Here is a 23216-nt window from a genome sequence, read left to right as displayed (position 1 = left end):
GGCTTCAACATTTATATTATTTGATTCTCCTTAAATTTTGAAAGTAGATACAAAAAATCGTAAATTCTATGTAGAAGAAGGTCTATTTTAACCGATCCAGCTTCGTAAATCTCATTCGATTCGACTGATTAGGTTTGGACGTTAAAGTTTTTAAGTTTTTTTACTGTTTTTTTTTCAATATCTGATAGGTCGTGCTAATATGTAATAATCATCTCGAGTGTACCGCGACCCGCGTGCCCCTCTCGCCCCCCGCAGCCCCCCCGCCGCCCTCAGGCCCCCGGGCCCCTCACCCCCGCTCACCCCCGCACACCCCCATACACACCTACACGCACTAGCGGGAACATAAAACGCAATTTTGTATTAGATTTAATTTGAGTCGCACACAATCGCGCCAGTTACTCTGCTGTGCGGAAGTCCTACGTCACATTGATTGCCATCCCAAATATTAATTATATGTATATTTATTTTTTCTCTATATATGTAAACGGTCGGAGGGCAGTTCGTTCGTTACAGTTATGTATGTATGTATGTAAAGCGATATAAGTGAGGTCGGTCGTCATGCCACGTGTTGGACGTGTCGTGTGAGGTCCTGTCGACCTCCGGGGATTCTCCGAGGAGTCTCTGTGAAGCATGCGTTTGGAGATCGGTCTGGCGGTCAGGCTACGAGCGAGTCTCCGTCGAGCCGCCGACTGAGTGAGTGAGCGCCCGATTTAAAAACTATAGGAACGAACTCGCGCAGAGAGCAGTAATACCACCCCCGCGTAATGATTTTTTGGCGATGAATTTATATTCGCGCGCGAGCGGTGCCACTTTTTCGACCCCCCACCGGGCCGGGTCCCCCCCTCCCCCCCGCTCATTAACGCAACCCAGATATGCAATTCTGATCTTTGACGAGGAGGCTGTAGTGTCGGCGGGCGCCTCGCCGGGAGAGGTGGCCCGTTTTGTTTTTTCCCGCCCGGCTTCATTATTGATGGCATCGGGACGGTAATGCGGAAGCATGTGTGAACGTTTCATTACAAAAGGTGGACTTGGCGCGTGTTAATATCGCAGACCGGCCGGACCCTGCCGGACGGGCGGACGTTCGGAACAAGCAAAAAAATTATATAATTAATATCATAATAATTAATAGTTAATATTAAAAATAAATAAACAGCCGCGCTAGAGTATCGTAAGGGTCGGTGTTGGGGCAGACCAGGTCCACGGCGAACTATCGCGACGCGTGTAACAAACTTTCCTCTCCAACTTAGTGCAAAGTTTCTCACGTGCGTGTGTCGGGCCGCGGGGCGAGGACGGACGACGCCCGCTCTATCATTGGCCGTCACTCGCCATCTACTAATCATATATATTTCCTATTCCTAGTTCGCGTCCATCGAAACTCTAAAGTTTGTTTATTTTGTGATCAGCCGGACATTCACTCGTGACTTTGTTGATGTTTTCTTAACTCCTCTCGTCGAGCGAGCTGTGACGGCCGCTGCTCGGGTAAGTCATGTTTTTTCTAAAGTTTTCTAAAGTTTATTTTATTTTATTCTTGTCGCACTCGAGATTTATATCAGAACTTGAATTTTGATCTATCGCTGACAATTAGAGTCACCCTTTGTGATTTCATTATGATGTAAATGTGAACGTTCAGATGCAAGTAAATACTGGGGTCTAGCTGGCGTGCGAGTGCGCTCCGAGCTTGCTATTAGACAATTTTTGCATAAATAATTACGACGCGAACATGAAACCATTCAGAAAAAAACGGACACCCGACGATCTTAAAGTTAAATTTATATTTAAATTGCATTACATTTAGAATGAAACGGATTTTATTATTATTATAAAATAATATTAAGTGTATCAGTGATGTTCTTTAAATTAATTTATTTTATTGAAGTTCATTTTGTCATAACGTATAATTATCTCGTACTAGTCACATAACGTAAATCTTTTAAAATCATTCAGGACACTCGAAAAATTATAAGTCCTCATTAGTATCCAAAACATATATAAAAAATATACATTTTTATATCTATTATTAATATATTTTTAAATTACTCAATTCAATATTTCTTTTTTATTTTACAACATCTAACTGCCGTTAAGTTATAACTTAAATACTATTTTAATAATAATTCAAAACAGTTCATTTGTGTTGTAGAAAAAGTTAAACAATAATACATTTATCTTGCCATTTCATTTGAAACTTATAAACGGCGATTTAAACTATCATTTTTACTAGCAAACTTTAAAAAATATTAAAATGTATTAATTGAATATTAGACAAGCTAATGAATAAGTATTAGCTATCCGATAACGAATCCGAGTGCGGAATGAGATAAATATTCATATAACACAATGAGTCCGGTGAAGGGGTGTCGTAGAGCAGTGCTCTGAAACAGGTCGCCAGGTCGCTGCACGAGCTCGCTCCTGCAGGCTCGCTGCAAACACCCTTCGACCTTCCGTAACGGACAGGTTTACTTGTGATTCGTTCCGCGGTTGGGACGGCTCCACTCTCCGTGCATGTCCTCGGAGCGGTCAACGATTCATCATAATTAATTTTATCTAATCTAAGCTCCCTGTCTCTGTGTGTCTCTATGTGTATGTGTGTCTGTGTGTGTTCAGATATCATAAAACCAAATAAAAATATAGTGCAGTATGTAGTGACATGCCGCGATCTCCCCGTCCAGACGTACCATCATCGATTGCTCTCACATATCTACGGAACAATTCTACAGAGTCCCAGACTAGGAAAAAGTAAAAAACGTTGACAGACTCATTCCGTCCTCCGTCTCCGTTCTAATCGTACGCACGCGCGGCTTTTAATTGCATCCCCACCCCCCGGAAAAAAGGGCCCGAGCACACGATGGATTAGCATACAGCCTCAGTCACCCCTTCAGTTTTTACGCGTATCCTCCCGCCAGTGGTTGGCGGGGTGCACGCGGCCAGAGGGGGGTACTCCAGGGGTGCCCGGGTGACCCCGGAGAGGGGGGGGTGTAGGACGAACGCGGGTCGGAGGGGCGGGGGGGAGGTTGTCGAGGGTCGGGGTGGGGGGGGTAGTGCGTGCGCGCCGCCAGTCGGCAGCGGCCGGCCAGCCCGCGATGAGCAGAACACCTCGCGGATGTATTTGGCACTCACGCTAACATGAAACTTTTCTGACACGATCGTGGTGTGTTGTGTGTGGATATTATTTTATTTTATTTATATTAGCATTGGTGAGTGATTCTTTATTATTTTTTTTATATTATCGTAGTGACGTTAGAACCGCCGAAATTCGGTGATAGTTGGGAGCAAGGTCGTGCCATAATGATAATATTATTTGCACAAAAATTCTGTTAGAGTACGGATAACCTTATTTGGTAAAACGCGCAATGACATATTTAATGTACAAAATCATCAGCATCGGTATTTACATTAAATATATATCTTTATTTTTATAAACTACGACGAGATTGGCGGCAAAAGTGCAAAAATTGTTAAGACGCACTTCAAGTTACGTGAGGACGTGAGCTTTGATGTTTAATGTTATATAATACATTGCTTTATATATAATAACTTTTTAGCTTGAGAAATAAAAAATACTTAATTCATAATAACAATCAGTACAACGTTGTATCGGTAGTAACGTTAGGTCTAAGGCATTTACAAATCACATAAAACGCTTCGATATAGACGACAAAATATATAATCCTTAAAATATAATACATAATATTAGGATAGTAATATTAATACCTCCTGTGACAGTGATATATAATAAATAATGTTACTAAAAATCAATTCTATGACAAAAGTTTAAAACCATAATGAAATACTGACGTGTTAAATCAGTACGTAGCCAGCGCGACGTTTTCCCGCCGATTTATATAGAATAAAGTAAAATAATAAACTTAATAATGTATTTTATGAAGTTTTGTTAATTCAATAGTTCTATTGAAGTGAACGTTCGTGTCGCCCCACACCTGTTGTGATCTGCTCTATCGGTTTACTTAAATATTATTGATTGAAGAGAATTGATTCAATTTTGATCGAACGTTCCTCAACCAGCCGTCAGCCGGCGACTCTCGTCTGCTTCCTGTTCTCCAAAATATTCACCTCCATCTCCGAAACATCGAGAATCATTTAATTCTTTACAATAAACAATCAAACTTAAAAATATTATTATCAAATATTTCGCCAGTTAATATTATTGTTAAACGAAATAAATGTAGTTTATTATAAGAATAATTTGTACAAAGCAACATTACGAATTTTTGTGCAACATTGAATTTTCCTCAAAGATATGGCAATGACCGCTAACGTACACTTCATAAACAAATGACTCTAATATCGTATTAGTACAATATTAACGACGACCGCTGTATTTATTTCTATAATTTAATAATTTAAATGTCGCATGAAAACTAAAATGATGGAGCGAAGCTTTTATCGCGGGTCTTTATTCTCGTGGAAAGTGTAAGTTAGTTAAGTAGATTGTGCGTCAGTGGAGTGCGCTCTACACGCTCTACGTCGTCACGGAATGCACGAGGACTCTATTTAAGCCATACACGTTAATTAGGATTAATTATAGTAGACACTCGGGTGCACGACTGTACAACGGCTATCAGGCTAGACGAAGCCGAAACAACAGGACAAATAAAAATATGTTCACGTTCACTTGCCGTTCATTAAATTAATATAATGACATTTATTATATACACACGAGAGTGTTCGTGCGGACGGACGGACGGATTTCAATTTAAATATATTTTGTATCGCTTAACATAACACAAGGAAGAATTTATATCTTATATGGTGCTTCATATTATCACATACAACACCGTGAGCTATATGTATGTATGTATGTATGTATGTTCCTATGTTGAATTCGGTCAAAATATAATAATAAATGTAACGAATGTCATTTAGTGTGGTAACATTAAACAATGAAATTCCTGAGCTGCGCTTGCGCAACGTCCTCCGCGAAGAAACGTAACAAGACGCCGTCGACGGTGGTCTATGAGGATACGACTAAAATAACGTTTAATATTATGTACATAAAATATATGAATTTACATTATATATATATAGATATTCAAACATTATTACAAAGCAAACGGAACTTCGAAAAAAATTATAGTTTCAAACAATTCACGTATCAAAAGTAAAGTTATCGCAATATTTTAAATATAAATTTGACAAATAATATTATGATTATCGATCATTTCTAAGAATTCTGTATTACCTAATTAATTCTGGGTGCCGGAACGTTTAACCGGAAATGGTCTTTACCGCTCTTGTAATAAGAATCCAATCGCTGGGCCATGTCAGAGCTCACATCGCGAGCACGTTACTAGCGTGTAGTATTCAAATCTATTTCTCTGTCCTAATTAATATGTGACCAAATCTATGTCAAGGTTGTTGTAAAAATTCGTCTGATTATCATTCATAATAATAATATAAACAATATATTTCCCGTCTAATTATTATTTTATGTTTGACTCTATTTGTTTACGAACGACCGTCCGGGGGCGGCTCGCGATGACTTATATCTCATAGAATTCATACGTATATACGACACAGTATTGTTAAATACATTATATACTACATACATAATGTGTTAAATTAAATTATTTCTTTATATCTATCGGTAATGTACCACAAACGTTGATAATAATATTAAATATAAAATATATCTTGTCACATTTTTTTATTCAAACTAGTTACGAGTGTTGTAATTCGGCGCACCTTATCAGTGATATTTTCATATTCGCAATCTCTTGCAATGATAACTGGCCCTGCCCTAGGTTAGTGATGTGACGCGCCACGTCGATAACGGCTGTGTCGATGTCATTGTTTATATTACCGAAACGTGAACACTTGTAACGTATTTAATGACAAAAATATAAAAAGTCTCTCAATTATATTTGCTGGATTATCGATAACTTAGATAGCGAGGATGTCGTGTTTCTAAACAGGCGCGTGTTCATCGATACAGTGATACAATTACCCCATCACTAGTCACAGTGCAGCTGTTATCAGGGTTTTTAATACGCTGGTTAAATATTAGTGGACAAACATAGATGAGCGAGTCTATCCACGGAACGAGAGTCCTCACTGAATATAAAAAAAAACCATTAATTATTTAAAGAATGACACAAATGTTCATAATGACGCAGATCACTAGGTTACGACGTACGATACGTGTGAACAACATTCTTATATTCATGAAGTACTATCAACCTTAACGTACTGCGAATAAAAGTTCGATGACATGTGTTCCTCAGAATAATAACCTAAATTCACTTTGCAAGATGGCGAGATAAGGATAAGGCTGTTCACGAGACACAGACAGAAAGGTCTTAAGTTTACATCAGCTCACTGTCAGGGTTCCAGTTATAATACAAAGATAAACAAATACTATCAACTTGTGTGTATGTGTGTTAGCTAAATTAGTTGAGCTTTTTCATTCTTTTATTTATAGAGAAGGAGCGGACAGATTCAGATTAGAATATATATATAAAGATCACTTCACATTAAAATAATCTTTATTTAGTTCAAACAGAAGCGAAGTCGCGAATAGACGCTAGTTAACAATAAGTTGACGTGTATTGATACTTAAAAGACAAGAAAGTCTGTAGTCAACGAATGTCTTTATTTTATCGTAAAAATGTCAACGCTCGGGTCAAAAAACCCTACAGCATAAGGAAGGATTTTTATCTCTTTCTTTACATAACTCTACGTTAAACTGCAATAATACTGTCAATAATATCTTACTATATATATTTATGTAATAAATCTCTTTGACTATATATATATATATACAAGAAAAAATGTTGCAAAAAAAAAACTATAAACCACTCGCATGACAAGAATTCTAATAAATGTCTTAATTAGATAACATTTGAACCGAGAAAAAATGAATTCGTCTTTGTGCTCCTGATAGTAGGTTCAGTCGCTAGAACTATCTGACATTCCTACAGTATTGTGAATTACATACAAGCATTGAAACGCGACTTTCCCACAATCTTTAATAAAAATAGAGCGATTTTTGAGAGATTTAAAAAAAATTATAGACGCGCATTATCAGAAATCCGAGGAAGTATTCGTCTCGTTAATAATCACTGATTGAGAATAATCTTTTCCTGATGTCCAGTCAAATATAATGTTAAGTATAGAATTAAAAACCTAATTCCCAAAACGGTACATTAAAGTCTAGTAAATATAATCAGCGTAACAATCGCTGAAGACTCCCTTCACGAGAGTGTCGACGCTGATCATATTATTTATCGAACATTAATACATGCCTTAAAGACATCACGAAGTGAGTATCATTAGATTCTAACGGAGAGCCTTTTCCCGATAAATTTCTAACAAATCATACAATCCATATAATAAATAATGTTAAAGTTTGTTATGTGTATCCCGGGGAAGGGACGGGAAGGGACGGCCTCCTCTATATCCGACCGTACATAGACAGCTCGGTATCGCTCCCGTGTCCCGGAACACGAAGGCTGTGTACATTATTTCCGTAAACACAGGGTATATGAGCGAAAATCATCCAATCGGAATGAAGGTCAAATTTTGAATAGCCAACCGGAGCGGGCCGCTTGGAATTCAAACTATGTAGGCTCTACGTGAAAGCGAAAGTTGGCGAATAGCGGGTGTTGTACGTGTGTGAGGGTGTCGTATGTGGACGTGTGTGGCTGTCGGTGTGTGTGTGTTGTGAATGAAGCCTTCACAGGCTTTGTTACGTAACTCTAATGAAACTAGAACATATATATGTTTCAGGTTTACATCGCTTCTATGTTCATGTACACGCATACTACGACACTCGCCAACTTTTAATATATTTACATGTATAACGAAGACGTTACTTTGGGACGTTTCATAATGTTGGAGATCGGCTGTCACTAAGTCATTAAATCAACTTTATCTGAACAGATCATGTTTAGAAAAAAATATTCGTATAATCATCGATTGCTTTATATATATTGATTATTATTAAAGTTGCATCTTGTTTGTTACAGATTTAATAAAACGGTCGCAGTCAGAGGGCAGCGGTAACTGTGAAGTAAGTCCCGCAAAATACTGTCACTTGAAACTAGACTTCCTATCTGTAATCGTCACTAAAGTTTTAATTCATTTAAATCTGATACTACTATCTTTTTAAAACTAGCAAATAAAGATAATCGCAGCTCTATTTAAAGCGATATCACAATTAAAGTGAACTCGCGTCGTTTAAATACTTTAACATTTTCTTCAGTGCACGGTACACTCACAATCAGACATGTCTTCGGAATGTCAATCAATGGATAACATTTAAAAAAACCTATCGTACAGAAAAGTTATAAGTCGATTTTTGATAAGAGGTAGGTAGGTCATGAGGCCTGAGCTCTGACACTAAGCTAGATAAAGCCTAAGTTTTTAGTTCTTAAACGAGATAAGGATATTTTTATAAAACTTTAATTACACCAATATAATATATCAGCACTTCAATAACTGATTTGTTATTTAGAGGTCGAATGATATCTGCTTCATTCTTGTAGTGTATTGTGTATTTTTCCTAAATAATTTTAATACCTATGTCCTCTATATATCGCTATTCTATTTAGGATTATATATAAGTAATGAAACTACTACTTCACGTTGACACATCTCTAATATCTCCCCACAATAATCAATAAGTAATCATTTCCTTCTTTTAAATTATAAATTATATCTGATAAACATTATTAAATACAATAAATTATATCAAAAAGTTGAATTAAATAAATTCTAAATACGTTTCTTTAAGACCTCGTATCAGATAATGGCAGAGTAACTAAGAGCGGGAGCCGAACACATGTAACTCAACATCATCACATTATTCTAACCAACATAAAACTTAATAATATGACAAAACAAACACAAGTGTGCAAATTGAAAGGATCCGCGGCTGTAACAGTTGCTATTTGTCTAGTTATATATTTATTTAATGGCGAGCCGACAGTTTAAAAATACATAGTGTCGTATACCGAGTCCCCACAAACAAATCATTAATTAATTTTTATTTTAACAGTCACTTATACAAGTTAAGTTACTTAGAATCACTTGTTCAGTGTTATACACAGAGCGTCCTACAGTCATCCTAATTATTTGCCCAATTGATCGTTAATGTTACTGCTGTATTGTTTAGACTGAAACATTTATTTTAGAGAGCATGTTCATTGTACACTTTCTGTTATATATATTTTTATATCGCATAAAGAATCTATCACGAGAAACGAAAATTTACGAAAAACACGAGTATCTTTTACTAAATGACGCAAACTTTCTTACGAATGTCAAAAAAATATTTCATTTGTATAACGGTAGATAATTTTTTTGTTATTCTAATTATTATAATCGATAATGGAAGCTTCTGTTCGGAATCGGTGACGTATTGAAAATGATATATTAAATACAGCAATAGGAAAATTATCACTATTAAGTTACTGGAACTAACATCAACATGGTTATTCGTTGAATAAAAATACATAAATAATAACGTGTTACAGCGTAACATTAGAAACATTTGGAAACCTAAACTACGTCCGATAAGATATCATTTAGCCTAGGTCTTTGATAAAGTGCTAAATTTACAAAAAATATTCGATAACCGCTATCTGTGTGATGCCTCTGTGCCTGTGTGCTCGTTCCGCAGCCCATACAAACTTCACAGTTTTTAAACATATATGTAGGTAAAGTCATATACATATTTTATAGTAATCTTCAATATTTTTTTACATTTATTGTATGACAGTTCTAAACTAATAATATATTTTTTATCTTCATTATTACATGACAGCTCGACGTGTGGCAACAAATGTCCACAGCTCACGGTCGAAACTGCCAGAGTTCTTAATACTAATCTAGATATTATCTACTGATAGTGTTTATATTTGTTATCTATGGATATTATAAATTCTAAATTAATACGAGATCTATTATCACATTGAAATAACGTTCTTTAAATAGAACCGAATAAAATACATACGCGGATTCACTTACGTTGATAGAACAATATAATGCTATAACTTTTTTTTATAATTAAGAAATCAAAAGAGATGAAATAGTCGTCTGCTCGCTTCTTTAATTTGTAATTTTGCGAATCTCTAAAATAAATATAACAGTGCTATACAAAATATATAACATAATGCATGCGATAATGCATATTTTATTTAATTTTATCATAGTCCCGATAACGGGGTACATCGGAATGTCGACCTTAAAGTGTAAAGAGAGTACACAAATTGTCTTGTTTTATGTAAATAGTTTGTCCCGAGAAGAAAAATAGATAAAATTATCGATACATATGTATATGAAGAATTATATAATTAATCATGTGATTACAACACACTTCAGAACTGTTGTTGGAACAGATTACGTTATACAACTTATTTCTCATATAAGGGTTGGCGCTGTTAAACATTTTATTATATTTCAGGTCTGTCATAACAGTTAGAAAATCTTAAAAGGGTAACCGAAATAATATCTCGATTATATTGGGAACGAATCTGAACTCTATTCCGTTGGATTTAGGATTTAATATGATTTATTCGACTAGTAAATATATATTTCATTAAAGGTGACAAATATATAAAAGTCTTTTGATGAAACACAAAGACGGATGTGTTTTAAACGTTTCGGACATCTCAGCGTCGGTTGAAGGGTCTAACTTATAAGTTGGAGCGATCTCTATTATTATAATACTTTAAGTAAAAGTCAATTTTAAAGTTCTATGTTGGACGCGATTGCGTTTCATTTGATATTTTTTTCAAATCGCCATTGTAGAGTATAAATAGACTAATCCCAAAACGCCGCCTCTTATAAATTGGACAGCATTCTAAAAGGGAGTGTGTCTTTATGAAGGTAGAACTTTTGAGGATTTGCAGCGTGCCTTCTTGTTTTTTGTAGAACGACACCGCCGCGGAAATTACAAATGGCCACATTTGTAGTCTATTGGGGAACCTGAATGTCGTTTATGTATCTGTCTTTTGACACTACTTGTATTTAAACGTGTTGGGGTTATCTTATTATTTGGACGTTACTTAAACAGACAAGGATCCACGACAGTTCACCCTAAAATTAATAGGCATCTGATCTAGCGGAAAATTAATATTTCTTCTAAGGTTTTATCTAAAGTATCTTTAACAAGGAACCGTCTCCTGCAGCATCAGAGTCGGTGTCTGAACCGAAGTCGTCGTATCAGTGGTTCGCATGCCAGTAACCCGATCATCATTGTTACAGCTATGCCACTGCTTATTGTCTAAGATTGTTTAAAAACTTTGAAAAACCGAGTTTTCACTCGTCCTTATCACAATCATATAAGGTTCATAATGTGTGTCGCTTGTTATGTTACGTAACAGTTGCGAGTATCTTTTGTAGGTAATAGTGTTGCTAGTCTACCGCGAATTTTACGTTCTCGATCTGTCGTTAACATAAAAACGAATAGAATTTAAACACTAACATTATTTAGGATATTAAAAAAATCTATATCAGCAGTTAAATAAATAATAAAGTAGAAATTGCCCCCGCAGGGCTTCAGGGAGACTTAGTCAACTTTAAATATTCTCAGAACTTATAATTTTGTATGACTTCACATTCCCAACCAAATATAATGTGATAGTTTCTCCCTTGATGCTTCGTTGAACCTTTCTTAATTAATACATATAAATGGGAAAAATATATAATTAATAATTGGTAACAGTTCTAAGTCTGTAAAACAAAGTGTTTAAGTACGGATGTTCCAGTATATTTATATGTTCCGACATAGATCGTTTTGTTTGTTTTGTTTATTGTATCAAGGGTTGAACATTATATTTGTTCAGGTTTCGTTATATATAAGAGTTATTTACTTGTGAAGTTTAATTAAGAACAATACAATGTTTAATACTACAATGATATTCTAAACTTTCTTTCATTTGTCCCCAAAACTTAAGTTCTTAATTACAAAGCCATATTATAACAATGCTGTATTTAAATGGCTGAAACGCATTGTTTGGCTTAATTTTGGGGAAATATATTTTTTAAGAGAAACCATAGAGAATGGCTGGCCAAAATTAAGTGTTCACTTTATACAAACTGGAAAAGAGGCTTTGTTTTAAGAATACGCACAAGGAACGTGAAAATCGTGAGTTATATGAAAGGCGTTCGCAAAACAACGTAGAATAGATCGAAGTTGAAACAACAAATAAAAATAACGATTGGAGAAAACAGGTCACCTGATAAGAAAATAAGAGAGACTATCTGTTGTTTGTGACATGTTTTAATTATTGCGCTTGTGGCCCATTTTTTGCACAATTATAACTATCAATGCACTTTCTATTTAAAGATTCATAACATCTATAAAGTCTACAGCTGCGCAAACGCATCCGAACACAACTAATGTTATTACACTTGTACATATAGCGTAGGTACACGCCGGTCTTAGCGTAAACTTATGAAAAAAATATACTTTAATAATCTGTATTAGTGATGTGCTGATCGCGAGTCGTCTTCCAGATACGAACACATGTTTCGAAAACCTTGAAAGCAACACATTCAACATGGTCGACACACAGCACTTCTGCCTCCGGTGGAACAATTACCAGAGCAGCATCACCAGCGCCTTCGAGAATCTTCGTGACGATGAAGACTTCGTGGACGTCACCCTGGCCTGTGACGGGAAGAGCCTTAAAGCACACAGGGTCGTTCTATCGGCCTGTAGCCCTTACTTTAGAGAACTTTTAAAGGTAACGGGAATTTTAATTAATATAATAATTATATATTGTAATGGTAATTAAACATTTCAATAGCTATAATTTATTCAATAGCTTTTGTCTGTTATCAAATACTAGCTCTCTACTTACGCGTCTCATATTTCACAAGCATCATTCTTCGTGGCTTAAATAAGTAAAAATTGTTTTAAAAAGTGACATGTCGCTGTTACGTCTTAAGATACAACGAACATAAACTTCACGGACGTACTCGATGAATAATTTAATTTATATTCTTTGTTTTTTTTTTAATAATGATTTTATGTCGTTATAAATTTATATGAAAAAAAATCCTCTGTCTCGCGAAATTCATAAAAAATATTGTGGTTCGTTCTGTTGTTTTGTTCGAAACGTAGCGAATGCATATTTTAATTGCATACGTTACATATACGACAATAAACAATACGAATTCATATTAATTAAATAGCTCTCCTGAGAATATTCATTCATGGTCCGATTTGAAAACAATCATACGTCGGAGTCAGCATTTCATAACTTTACCGTACCTGACTCATGGCACGAAACACTCAAAAGATTCACGGAAAACTAACGGGACAAAAATAAAACAATGGCATGTGAAGAGAAAATAAAAAATTAGATTTGTCAGGTGTGGGGTTCGAACCCACGCTCCCTCTCGGGAACCAGAGCTTAAATCTGGCGCCTTAGACCACTCGGCCAACCTGACATGACAACTTATGTATTCAATATGTGCTCATATTAGTTAACACTTACTTGTCAATATTAATTATCATTATGACTTAAAAATTAAAAAAACACTACTTACTAACTTTTACTAATTAATCTTTTGATACAGCAGTGAAGTCCATAACGTACAATTATTTTTTTTAACATAATGACAAGTAATGACTCATTCTCTATGATTGTCACCAGTCGACACCATGCAAGCACCCAGTGATCGTGCTGCAAGACGTGGCCTTCACGGACCTGCACGCGCTCGTGGAGTTCATCTACCACGGCGAGGTGAACGTGCACCAGCGGAGCCTCTCCTCTTTCCTCAAGACAGCGGAGGTCCTTCGCGTCTCCGGACTGACACAGAATGATGACGCCCAAGGGGTGAGTTCAGTTTGCTTCTGTTTGTAGTTGGTTTGCAGAATTTTCAGAAGTAACGCGAGCTGCTAAAGATATTTTGAAACATTATCCTCACATAAGGTTTGTATAAAGAACATTTTATAAAATGAAATTCACTTACATCTTCAATAATTTATAAATGTGATAACTTTCATACATAATTTGGGGAACTATGTTCAATATTAGTCTAGACATGATCTATTGTCTATTTTCATAATGGCCATGAACCTATCGTTGGTATGTAAATGTTAATGAATATTTAGACCAATTGCGTTCGTCTTCAATATATTATGTTGCAATTTCATTGATTCTCATTCGGGCGACGACATCTGACCACTTATATAATGATTTGTCCACAGCCGCTAGTACAGAGCATCGCTCGCGCAGCCGCCGCGGCAGCTTCGTCCCCCCACACCCCGCCTCACCCCGCCCACACCCCTCAGAACCCTCACACTCCCAGCTACTCCGAGAAGCTAGAGGAAGCCCTGTTGCAGCCGACGATGCGTCGTATCTCCCTCCCCCCGCGCCGCATATCCCGCTCGGCTGACAACTCGCCGGACGTCATCAAACGCGCCCGTCACGACAACAACAACGACCAGGCCCAGGTTCACGACTTCTCCACCAAGAACCATTCGATGAACAACACGCGCGCCCACAACGAACAAGGAAACGGGAACGGCATCTCCAACTCCAGCTCGTCGCCGTCCCCGCGGCTGATGGACGAAGTCAAGAACGAACCGCTCGACATGATCTGCCCCTCCAACCCGGACATAGACAGAAGCACAGACGACACGCCGCCGCATCATCACAGACCACTTGTGAGTTGGTAAAAATCAACCGTTTAGATCAGGAGAAGACGAACTCGTAGACTCAGAATAAATCTAACATAATACCAGCATTCAGTTTAGAGCTCTATTAAAGTAATGAAAGCTATTAAATTTAGAATAGTAGTGTAACAGAATCCGTTAAACAAACACATCCTGATGACTTTTACTGAGTATTAGATTCGAATATATACCAGGAACGGGGCCGCTCGTGTGTCATGATAAACGAGGCTCGCGTCACCACGACACTTTACTACTTATATTGAAGCGATATCAACTATGCGTAAACATTTTATTCGGTTATTACCGACTAGTGGTTCGACTCATTCATTTGAACCGGATTATATATGCATATATTATAACCGCTTTTATAGAGCTAGTCGAAGCAAATAACTCAGTCTGAAGTAATTACAGTTTATCATCTATCACGTAAAGATACTTTTATTCAGAGATAAGGGAGTCGTTATTAAAAAGTTATATTAGCGTTTTAACTTCATAGTTGAGTTTATTGCATTACGAGAGAGACGAGCTTCTTATGTCGTACTTTAACAGTTCCTATTCAGTTTACCAAAATATTTGACAAAATGACGCTTCTCGTTTATAATTCACAGATCTGCATATTTAAAATTGAAGATATTTTTATACAAACATTGAATAGATTACACATTATATATGAACGGTGTGATGCAGACGAGAACTGCCAATAGAATGTCTTTATTAGTCATAGGGTATGTGCTAATGTTAGCGTATGTTCCGTCACCAGGGTGGAGGTCCGCCTTCCCGCGCCAGCTCCGCGGAGGCCGACGACCGCACTCCTCCGCCGCAGCTGCCTCCGTCGTCGTTCATCTCCCCGGCAGACACCAAACTGTTCCCGCCTCACAACTACAACTACAGCATGGCGCTCGCCGATCCATCCGCGCTGGCCGGTAAGAGGCGTCCGTGATCTGTTTGTCTTCGTGCTCTTTATTTGTTAGACGTGATGACTGATACGTATATAGTTCTGTGATCGTTGAGCCGGTGGCGGTTTGAAGTAGCTTCCGTAGGGCCGTAGGTGTGTCGTAGTCGATGTGGGACTGAATAAGAGCCGTCCGCTCCTTACAGGTCTGCCGAGCCCCCTGGCCCCGGACGGCATGGCGAGTACGTCTCAAGGTGAGTCGCGGCTTGTCTAGCAACAAGTTTATTTAATGCATACCTTCATAATATATTGAAACAAACGATATTTTTAATGCACTGTCTGTCGTATGCCACCATCACCGCTTCCTCTCTGCTCTCTCATAATTAGGATTTATATTATTAAAAAATGTATGAGGCAATTATCACGTGATATATTATATAATATATTTATTATTATTATAATATGTATATATACATTATTATATCTACTCCTAACCTGTATACATATATATATATATCTTCATTATGTGCTCTGTGTTTTGTATAAATGTTAATGTTAGCTTTTTGTGCTATGGTTCGGTGGACTTTCGCGTGTGCTGTCCGTCGTCATTGGTCGGACTGCACACACAGAACAGCTCTGTGAAAATGAGAATTGATCATTGAACCATAACGCAACGTGGCGTGCATGTTACTGTATTCTGTATTGTTATTAGAGTTTAATGTTTACTATGATGAACATTGCTAGCTTGTTTTATAGATGTGTCTTGACGAGTACGCTAGGAAACCCTCCTCCAAATTATCCTATTTTATTTCATTTTTTATTTTAAATTCGACGATTCTTTGTTGTTTTTATTTTAAAAATTCAATTATTCCTAATCCGTGAGCGTCGAAATGCAAAACAAAAACATACAATTGTCTTAAATAAAAAAAAATTGCGGTCCCATGAAGAAATTATAAAAGAAGATTATCCGATTTTAAGTTCTGACAAATTCAAGACTATGTTAATCTGGAACCGAACCGATCTGTTATTTACTTTCGGAAAAAAAAGATCTCATGAATCATTGATGTTTCTAAAAACAGTCTCGCGTTACCCTTAATCATTATTGTCTTGAGAATTATAACGTTGGGGAAGAAAGAGTTTGGACAATGGAATTTTTAGTTACGATTGCGTATCAGATTATTTAAAAAATATATAAGTCATTGAGGAATACTAACGCTTTTGTTCGAGAAATTTGAAACTGTATTCGTCGATAGCGCTTCCCACAAGCTGTTATGAAAACAGCCGACTTATTTTTCATACAATCATCGCTCAGCTTAACTAAGCCATAGGTAAAGTTAGGAAACAGTACGTTACTAATACCGCTTGGCAATGCCTGTCGACGATACGGATGGTTATCACGAAACTGTAAAGGGGGGTGGCGGTGCTTGAGATAAAACGAGAGGCTACGATAGTGAGTGCATTAAAAGTGCGTTCGGAAGCTTCGATGGGGCTAACTGCTTGTGTTGTGACCAGGTGGCGCCCGCACCCCCCAGGAAGAGTACCGATGCGAGCCCTGTAACAAGAGTTTGTCTTCCCTGACGCGGCTCAAACGACATATCCAAAACGTTCACATGCGACCGTCCAGGGAGCCCGTGTGTAACATTTGCCGACGGGTATACTCCAGCCTGAATAGTTTGAGAAACCACAAGTCGATCTACCACCGCAAGCAGCAACCGCCCTCCGCCGGCCAGGGCCCCTTCTACCCCGTCAATTGACGCCCGACGAACCAGTTGCCATACACGTTGCCATTCGAAGAATCAAAGCTGCCATCCCGACCACCTAATAAATAGCCATAGTCTTGCCCGTAGACCTTTGTTAAGTTTAATGAAAATGTAACGCGATATGTTCCTAACATTTGTACATAGCATAGTTTTACGTGTACTTTTGCATGCGCATCGCCAGACTCTATTATAATTATTATGTATCTATAAAGTATTGTCACTAAAATGTATGCTTGCGTGTAAGCGTGCGCCGTCATCGCTCGTCCTCGGTCCCAGGGTCCGAGGCGCGACGACGGAACGCTTACACGAGCTCGCCCTTCTGGAACCAATTGGAACATCTATGATCGGTACACGCATAACCACCAACGCTATTTTACAAAAAAGCGCATTAGTCAAATTTTCTTAAAAGAGATCACGTTGAATTGCCTCTACAACCCAGGTTCACAAAATTGCCACCCGACAAAAATTTGGCGGCACTGAATTGTGCCAATTGGTTCCTTCGAAATGGGACCCGTTGGATGCGAGCGGTCGCTGTGGTGTTGGTATGCCCTATTCCCTGGGGGTGAGGGGTGTCTTTGTTGACTAATGCGCTAATGTTGGTTGTTATGTGTGGTGCAGTGGGCCCTCTGGGGGCGGGCCACCGATGCGAGGTGTGCGGGAAGTTGCTGTCCACGCGGCTCACTCTCAAGCGGCACACGGAACAGCAGCACCTGCAGCCGCTGCATTCGGCGCGCTGCAGCCTCTGCCACAAGGTGTTCCGCACGCTCAACTCGCTCAACAACCACAAGAGCATCTACCACCGGCGCCAGCGCGGGCTGCCCCAGCACGCGTCCCAGGCCGCGCCGGTTCCTCACGCGGCGCTGGCCCCGCTCGCCCCGCACGCCCCGCTGGCCCCGCAGGCTCAGCCGCAGAACCTCTCCACCGGCGTAGACTCTAAGTTGACGCCGCCGCCGCACGCCATCGACTTCTACAAGTTCAAGGATCAGTTCAACGTCTAAGCTGTTCCTCTACCCTAGCTCCCCCTAGCTCCCTCAGCTGCCCTAGCTCCGTTGTATCTTATAGTAGATGATTTATATTTTTTATCTCTCCAAGAGATTATTGACATTTTATTGTCGCGATTGATTTTATTTACATTGATTTTCTCTTTTAAACGTATTCGTTGGAACTTGTCGGGCGATGTTGTGCTCGGCGGCGGCCCTCACTCACTGAACACGGTCGTAGGTCGTATCAGACTCCTCGACGAATGACATTCCACTATGACCAGGGAGGGTGACTTTTCGTTTTATCGTTTATAAGTTACGTAACATGCGCCCGCTAAGTGCAATACTGCGGTATGAAGATTCCTGAATTTTACACTATGTTAAATGTGTGACAATAAGGCGAAGAGAAAAATATTTTGAGAAAAAAAAGAAAAATCTTGGTGCTGTAAATTTATATATTAGGCTTAAATTTATAAAATGGAACAGTGTTCGTTGTAAGTAACAAGAGAGGCATATTGTTTTCAACGTTGTGTTCATTTTTCGGCGTTTTGCAATTTTTATTTATTCTGTACTTTTACCTTCATGATCTCACACTTAGATATTTATACGAGATTACTAAAAATCTATTTAAAACTAAATAAAATTATATACACAAATATATAATTGGCTAATGAGGCTTCAAATTTATTATTTTATTTAGATGTTTTTTTTTGTTTTTTTTTTTGACTGTAAGACTGAAAGAAAGAACACATAGCACCAATAGACCGACAACTGGCAACTGAAGTTAACAAGAGTCCGCACTGTCATACAGACATACAATAACAGGTTTCACAATCACTAACAATAATAAAACACACACACAGATGCACAACACAAGACACACACAGAACCGACTACATCACATCACTTACTCATAAGTCGACTGCAACTCTTTATTTACCCCTGCGGTCGACCATCCGCTAACTCTGTTTACTTTCATCTTTATATATGTTACACGTTACGTTAGACGCGAGGTGCCATGTAAGCGGCTCACGATGGCTATAGTATATATTTAGTTTAGTCACGTCTAGTTCTATATCATACCCTGTGTTCGTTTGTCGTTTCGTTTTGTTGACTTCTCCGTCGTGTATACTGGACGGCTGTCTATATTTTTTAAACATTCTCCACCACAGTTTTAGTGAACTAATTAAGCGTTTAATATAACTGAATAATTAATAGGTAAATAATAAATCTTAATAATTCTCAGTGTTAAATGTTCCTAAATTTCAACAGTGTGAATTTTTTTGTTATTAAACTTTTCTGCTTGCCATAAATAGTCATAAACGCTAAATGTTTTTCTTTAGGCGACTATTTCTTAGATTTTTTATCACTGTCTAGATTCAGAAGCTGTTCGGGTCGTTCACTCCTCCCCCCCGCCCCCTTTCGTAACGATATACATACATATATTAGTCAATAATTATTCGTAGCGACTGTAGTGCGTCGATTCGTTTTCTCAATAGATGTTATAAAATAGAACTGGCTTTTGAACTCTAGATGGCCACTAGATGTACTAGTGACGTATAAATTGCTTTCGTTTTCTGGATCTAGACATGCGTGTCCTATACATTTTTGATGTCGATGTACTTTTTCTAGTTAAATAAACATCACTATTTTCAGCGACTACTGTCGCCACAATGTTATATTCGTTTCGATAGCAATAAGAGAACCTTATGTAAGTGTAAATGTAAACACATAATTTATTGTAACAATATACACGTAAGTAATTATTAGTGCCTGCTTTACATAATTGTTTTTATTCGAAAAAAAAAAGACATATTTTGAGTAACTTCTAAAACATAGTTGGTAATGTTCGCAACACTTCACCTTTAAGGTGAACGCTACTTTAAAACGATGAGAGGCTTCCTAAGTAAATTAATACTATACGTTATAATATTATGTTGTTATTAATAAATGCATAAACGCTTAGCCATTACAATTTGTTTAGTTGTTTAAGCTTTATTACGATACTTTTAACTAATTGGAAGACTAGAGATTTGGTGCTAAATTGGAACGATGTTCATGATAGAAAAATTTAAGGGAAAAGGAATAAATGAAATTTTAAATTCATTGTAAATTCGCAACATTCCGTGGACGTGGAAACGAAAGTGTTAAGTTTTTTTTTTTTGCAACCAATTGCAAGTTTTTGAACTTAAGACGTAGGATTGTTGTTTTTTGTGTAGTAACTTAGTCTTAGGTTTTTATTGTTAATTTGGGTTTGGGAACTAAGTTAGTTGACTACCTAGTTGTAAGATTTATCTGAATTCGTAGAGATAATAGTATATACATGTTTAATTTACGATTACAGGGATGTGCTGCTAAGTACGGCAGTCATACTCCGACTATCGCGGAGTACACGAGACTTAAGATCTTGTGGATTTTATTTAGAGAAATTATTCAAAAATTATGCCAAAATTAATAAGCGCTATAGACTGATTAGACTAAGTACGCGTTTCGATTGTACACTATTAGGCGTATTATCTAGAATAAAATGTACAATTATTTACTAAATTGATAATTTTATAAAAAAAAATCAAAGTCAGAAGCGTGATCCGTTTCGGTTCGGTAAAAATCAAAATTATCGTGATTCGAGGATCTTTATATTTTTATGTTCATAGTCGCTAAGTATTGGGGATCTCAGAGGATCTTAAAGGTCTGTGGGTTTAAGGGCGAAACTACACAGTGTTCTAAGGAGCAGAACACATCCCTGTCGAAAACTACATTAGTTAGGACCTTAGCAAGTTTAAGACTGTTTCTGTGACCTGTTTTAGTTTTTTTTGTATCTTTCTAACATGTTAAGATATGTTTCCTTACCGCACGTTGTATCGTGACGACCTTATTTGATGTGTTCTTATACTTCTTGTTGGCATTTTTACTTATTTTATAAGGAATCTAAATTAATTTATTGGTTGTTGTATTGAAATTTTATATTTTTTTTTCTTCTTAAATTATTATTCTACTCCTTGAATCTTGTTTTGTTTGTAATCGGCATCTACGCAATGCGGCCCATCACTTGGCTATTGGAGAATGGTGCCAAAAATTATAATTTTAAGTTCGTCTTCCAAACAAAGGCTATATTTGATTAGGGCGATATAATATCTGTACCCCCGCCTGAATGGGCTGCACCAATCCATAGTTCGTATCCTTAAGTTTATTAATAATTCATGTCACTTTATATTTACAGATAGTTATTTTCTTACTTTTAAATTAAACCTTGACATATTACTCATAAAGTGTAAATGTAATCGTTAAACCGAACTTCATAAATCCTAATATTGATGATAATGGCGTTTTTAATAAAAAACAAATATACAAAAACCTGCTGTTGGTTTTATTTCATCCTCACACACAGACAGTACAGCGGGTTTAGTTCGTAAGGCGTAGCTAGTGCATACTTTTTATGTTAACGCTACTTCCGCCATTTGCATGTGTGTGTTCTAACTATTCATTTGCCTTTGTAGCTTCGCAATCATTTATATTTATTTTCTTTTAATTTACATTTTATTTTACTAATTTCAATCACTTTTTTCACTCCTTTTTATATTTTGTTTTCCAATGTTTTAGTTCACAAACAACAAAAAAAAACCGACACAATTTAGCCAAGAAATAACAGCTAGGTTGTAAAGTTATTTTATTTTATCGGGTTCGGGGACCAACCCCATATTTGTTTTGTTTTTTCAATTTGTTTCCAGGTAAAAAATTATTCTCCTGCAATCTATGCGCGAAAGTATTGTGCTCAAAGGCATCTTTGAAACGGCATATCGCTGACAAACACGCTGAGAGACAGGAGGAGTACAGATGCACCGTTTGCGAGCGAGTTTACTGCTCGAGGAACTCCCTAATGACCCACATATACACCTACCACAAGTCCAGGCCCGGGGAGACGGATCAAATCCGGTTTTTTTAGTGACTACTTGGACGGAGTTGGCGCGGCGTGCGGCATTCATCTAGCAAAGAAAACCTCCACGAGGCCAATCATCCAACAGCCGTACTTAACATCAGTCACAAAGGTTAGAATCCCTTTATAGAAGCTAGGGCTAACTGACCGCTGACTCATTAATAACATACTCTGTCTCATATCTGATAGAAAATAGGTTTAAGGGTCCTTTTATATTTTAGTTCAGTTAGATTACGTTTTTTTTTATTATTTTTTTGTTTATTTCTAATTTAAATCCCCAAAAGACCCCCTCCCAACGGGTTTAGCAGTTTTGACGTTGTTGTGTTGCTTGGAGCATGCTTCTATCATTTTTGTTATCACGTGTTTCTGTGTCATTGTGGTTGAAAGAATTTCCTAAATTTTAATTATATAAAACTCGTGATTACTGTGTAGTTAGTCGATGTGTACAGTGCGTATTATTAGTATTATTATTAATTTTTAATACCTCATACATAAAACTTATGTAAACGCTATACAACATAACACAATTGCGTTTGATTCTTTATTTTCATGGGCTGTTTCAATTAATATTGCCAGCTAGCTAATGAAAATAACCAAGACGACATGAAAATCTCACTGTGATGACGAATGTACGATGCTATTTTAATTTGCAGCTGTTCCGCCCCTCCGTATGCCCCCGCCGACAGCAGGCGGTATCAACGAGCCCCAGGAATGTCCCTATTGCCGCAGGACATTCTCTTGTTACTATTCCCTGAAACGACACTTCCAAGACAAGCACGAGCAGTCCGACACGCTTTACGTCTGTGAGTTCTGTCACCGGAGGTACCGGACCAAGAACTCGCTGACCACGCACAAGAGCCTCCAGCACAGAGGCTCCAGCGGCATGCTGAAGCGACTGCTGAAGACGTCCGCGCTGCACAGCGCCCTGGCGCCGGCGCCCCATCATCTGTTCGACCTGGGCGCCGACCGTGGACCGCAGTTGCCGCCCGGCCTTCAATGA

The 23216-nt window shown here is 37.7% G+C and overlaps 2 protein-coding genes and 1 non-coding gene across 5 annotated transcripts; 2 read left to right on the top strand and 1 right to left on the bottom strand.

Moving 5' to 3' along the window:
* Nucleotides 1–3057: 3057 nt before the first annotated feature.
* Nucleotides 3058–23003, top strand: LOC116769994 (broad-complex core protein isoforms 1/2/3/4/5). 3 transcript variants are annotated; one of them, XR_009753647.1, is made up of 9 exons: nt 3058–3194; nt 7986–8029; nt 12481–12710; nt 13626–13808; nt 14183–14641; nt 15411–15573; nt 15749–15796; nt 22011–22328; nt 22870–23003. XR_009753647.1 is itself a non-coding variant. In XM_032661300.2 (8 exons), the coding sequence occupies exons 3-8, from the start codon at nt 12525–12527 to the stop codon at nt 18298–18300; spliced, it is 1419 nt and encodes a 472-aa protein (XP_032517191.2). In that variant the 5' UTR covers nt 3058–3194; nt 7986–8029; nt 12481–12524; the 3' UTR covers nt 18301–21616. The 3 variants fall into 3 exon arrangements, 2 of the variants coding, with proteins under 2 accessions (XP_032517191.2, XP_061383815.1); XM_032661300.2 differs by lacking the exons at nt 22011–22328; nt 22870–23003 and adding an exon at nt 17921–21616; XM_061527831.1 differs by lacking the exons at nt 22011–22328; nt 22870–23003 and adding an exon at nt 17055–17906.
* Trnal-uaa (transfer RNA leucine (anticodon UAA)) lies at nt 13336–13419 on the bottom strand. Its single transcript has one exon. It is a non-coding gene; the product is annotated as a tRNA-Leu (tRNA).
* On the top strand, nt 22887–23216 carry LOC116769995 (broad-complex core protein-like). The gene has a single exon (XM_061527743.1). It carries the CDS (start codon nt 22887–22889, stop codon nt 23214–23216), a length of 330 nt encoding a protein of 109 aa, XP_061383727.1.

This window comes from Danaus plexippus (genome assembly GCF_018135715.1).
Source record: "Danaus plexippus chromosome 13 unlocalized genomic scaffold, MEX_DaPlex mxdp_15, whole genome shotgun sequence".
NCBI lineage: Eukaryota > Metazoa > Arthropoda > Insecta > Lepidoptera > Nymphalidae > Danaus > Danaus plexippus.
Note: the sequence above shows the minus strand (reverse complement) of the source record. Positions and strands in the feature narration are given on the sequence as shown.

Excerpts from the sequence above, each read along its gene's own strand:
- LOC116769994 (XM_032661300.2), top strand. The coding sequence starts at position 12,525 with ATGGTCGACACACAGCACTTCTGCCTCCGGTGGAACAATTACCAGAGC. Across the intron at positions 13,809-14,182 it reads AGAATGATGACGCCCAAGGG|CCGCTAGTACAGAGCATCGC; the intron begins GTGAGTTCAGTT and ends ATTTGTCCACAG. Across the intron at positions 15,574-15,748 it reads CGATCCATCCGCGCTGGCCG|GTCTGCCGAGCCCCCTGGCC; the intron begins GTAAGAGGCGTC and ends CGCTCCTTACAG.
- LOC116769995 (XM_061527743.1), top strand. The coding sequence starts at position 22,887 with ATGCCCCCGCCGACAGCAGGCGGTATCAACGAGCCCCAGGAATGTCCC.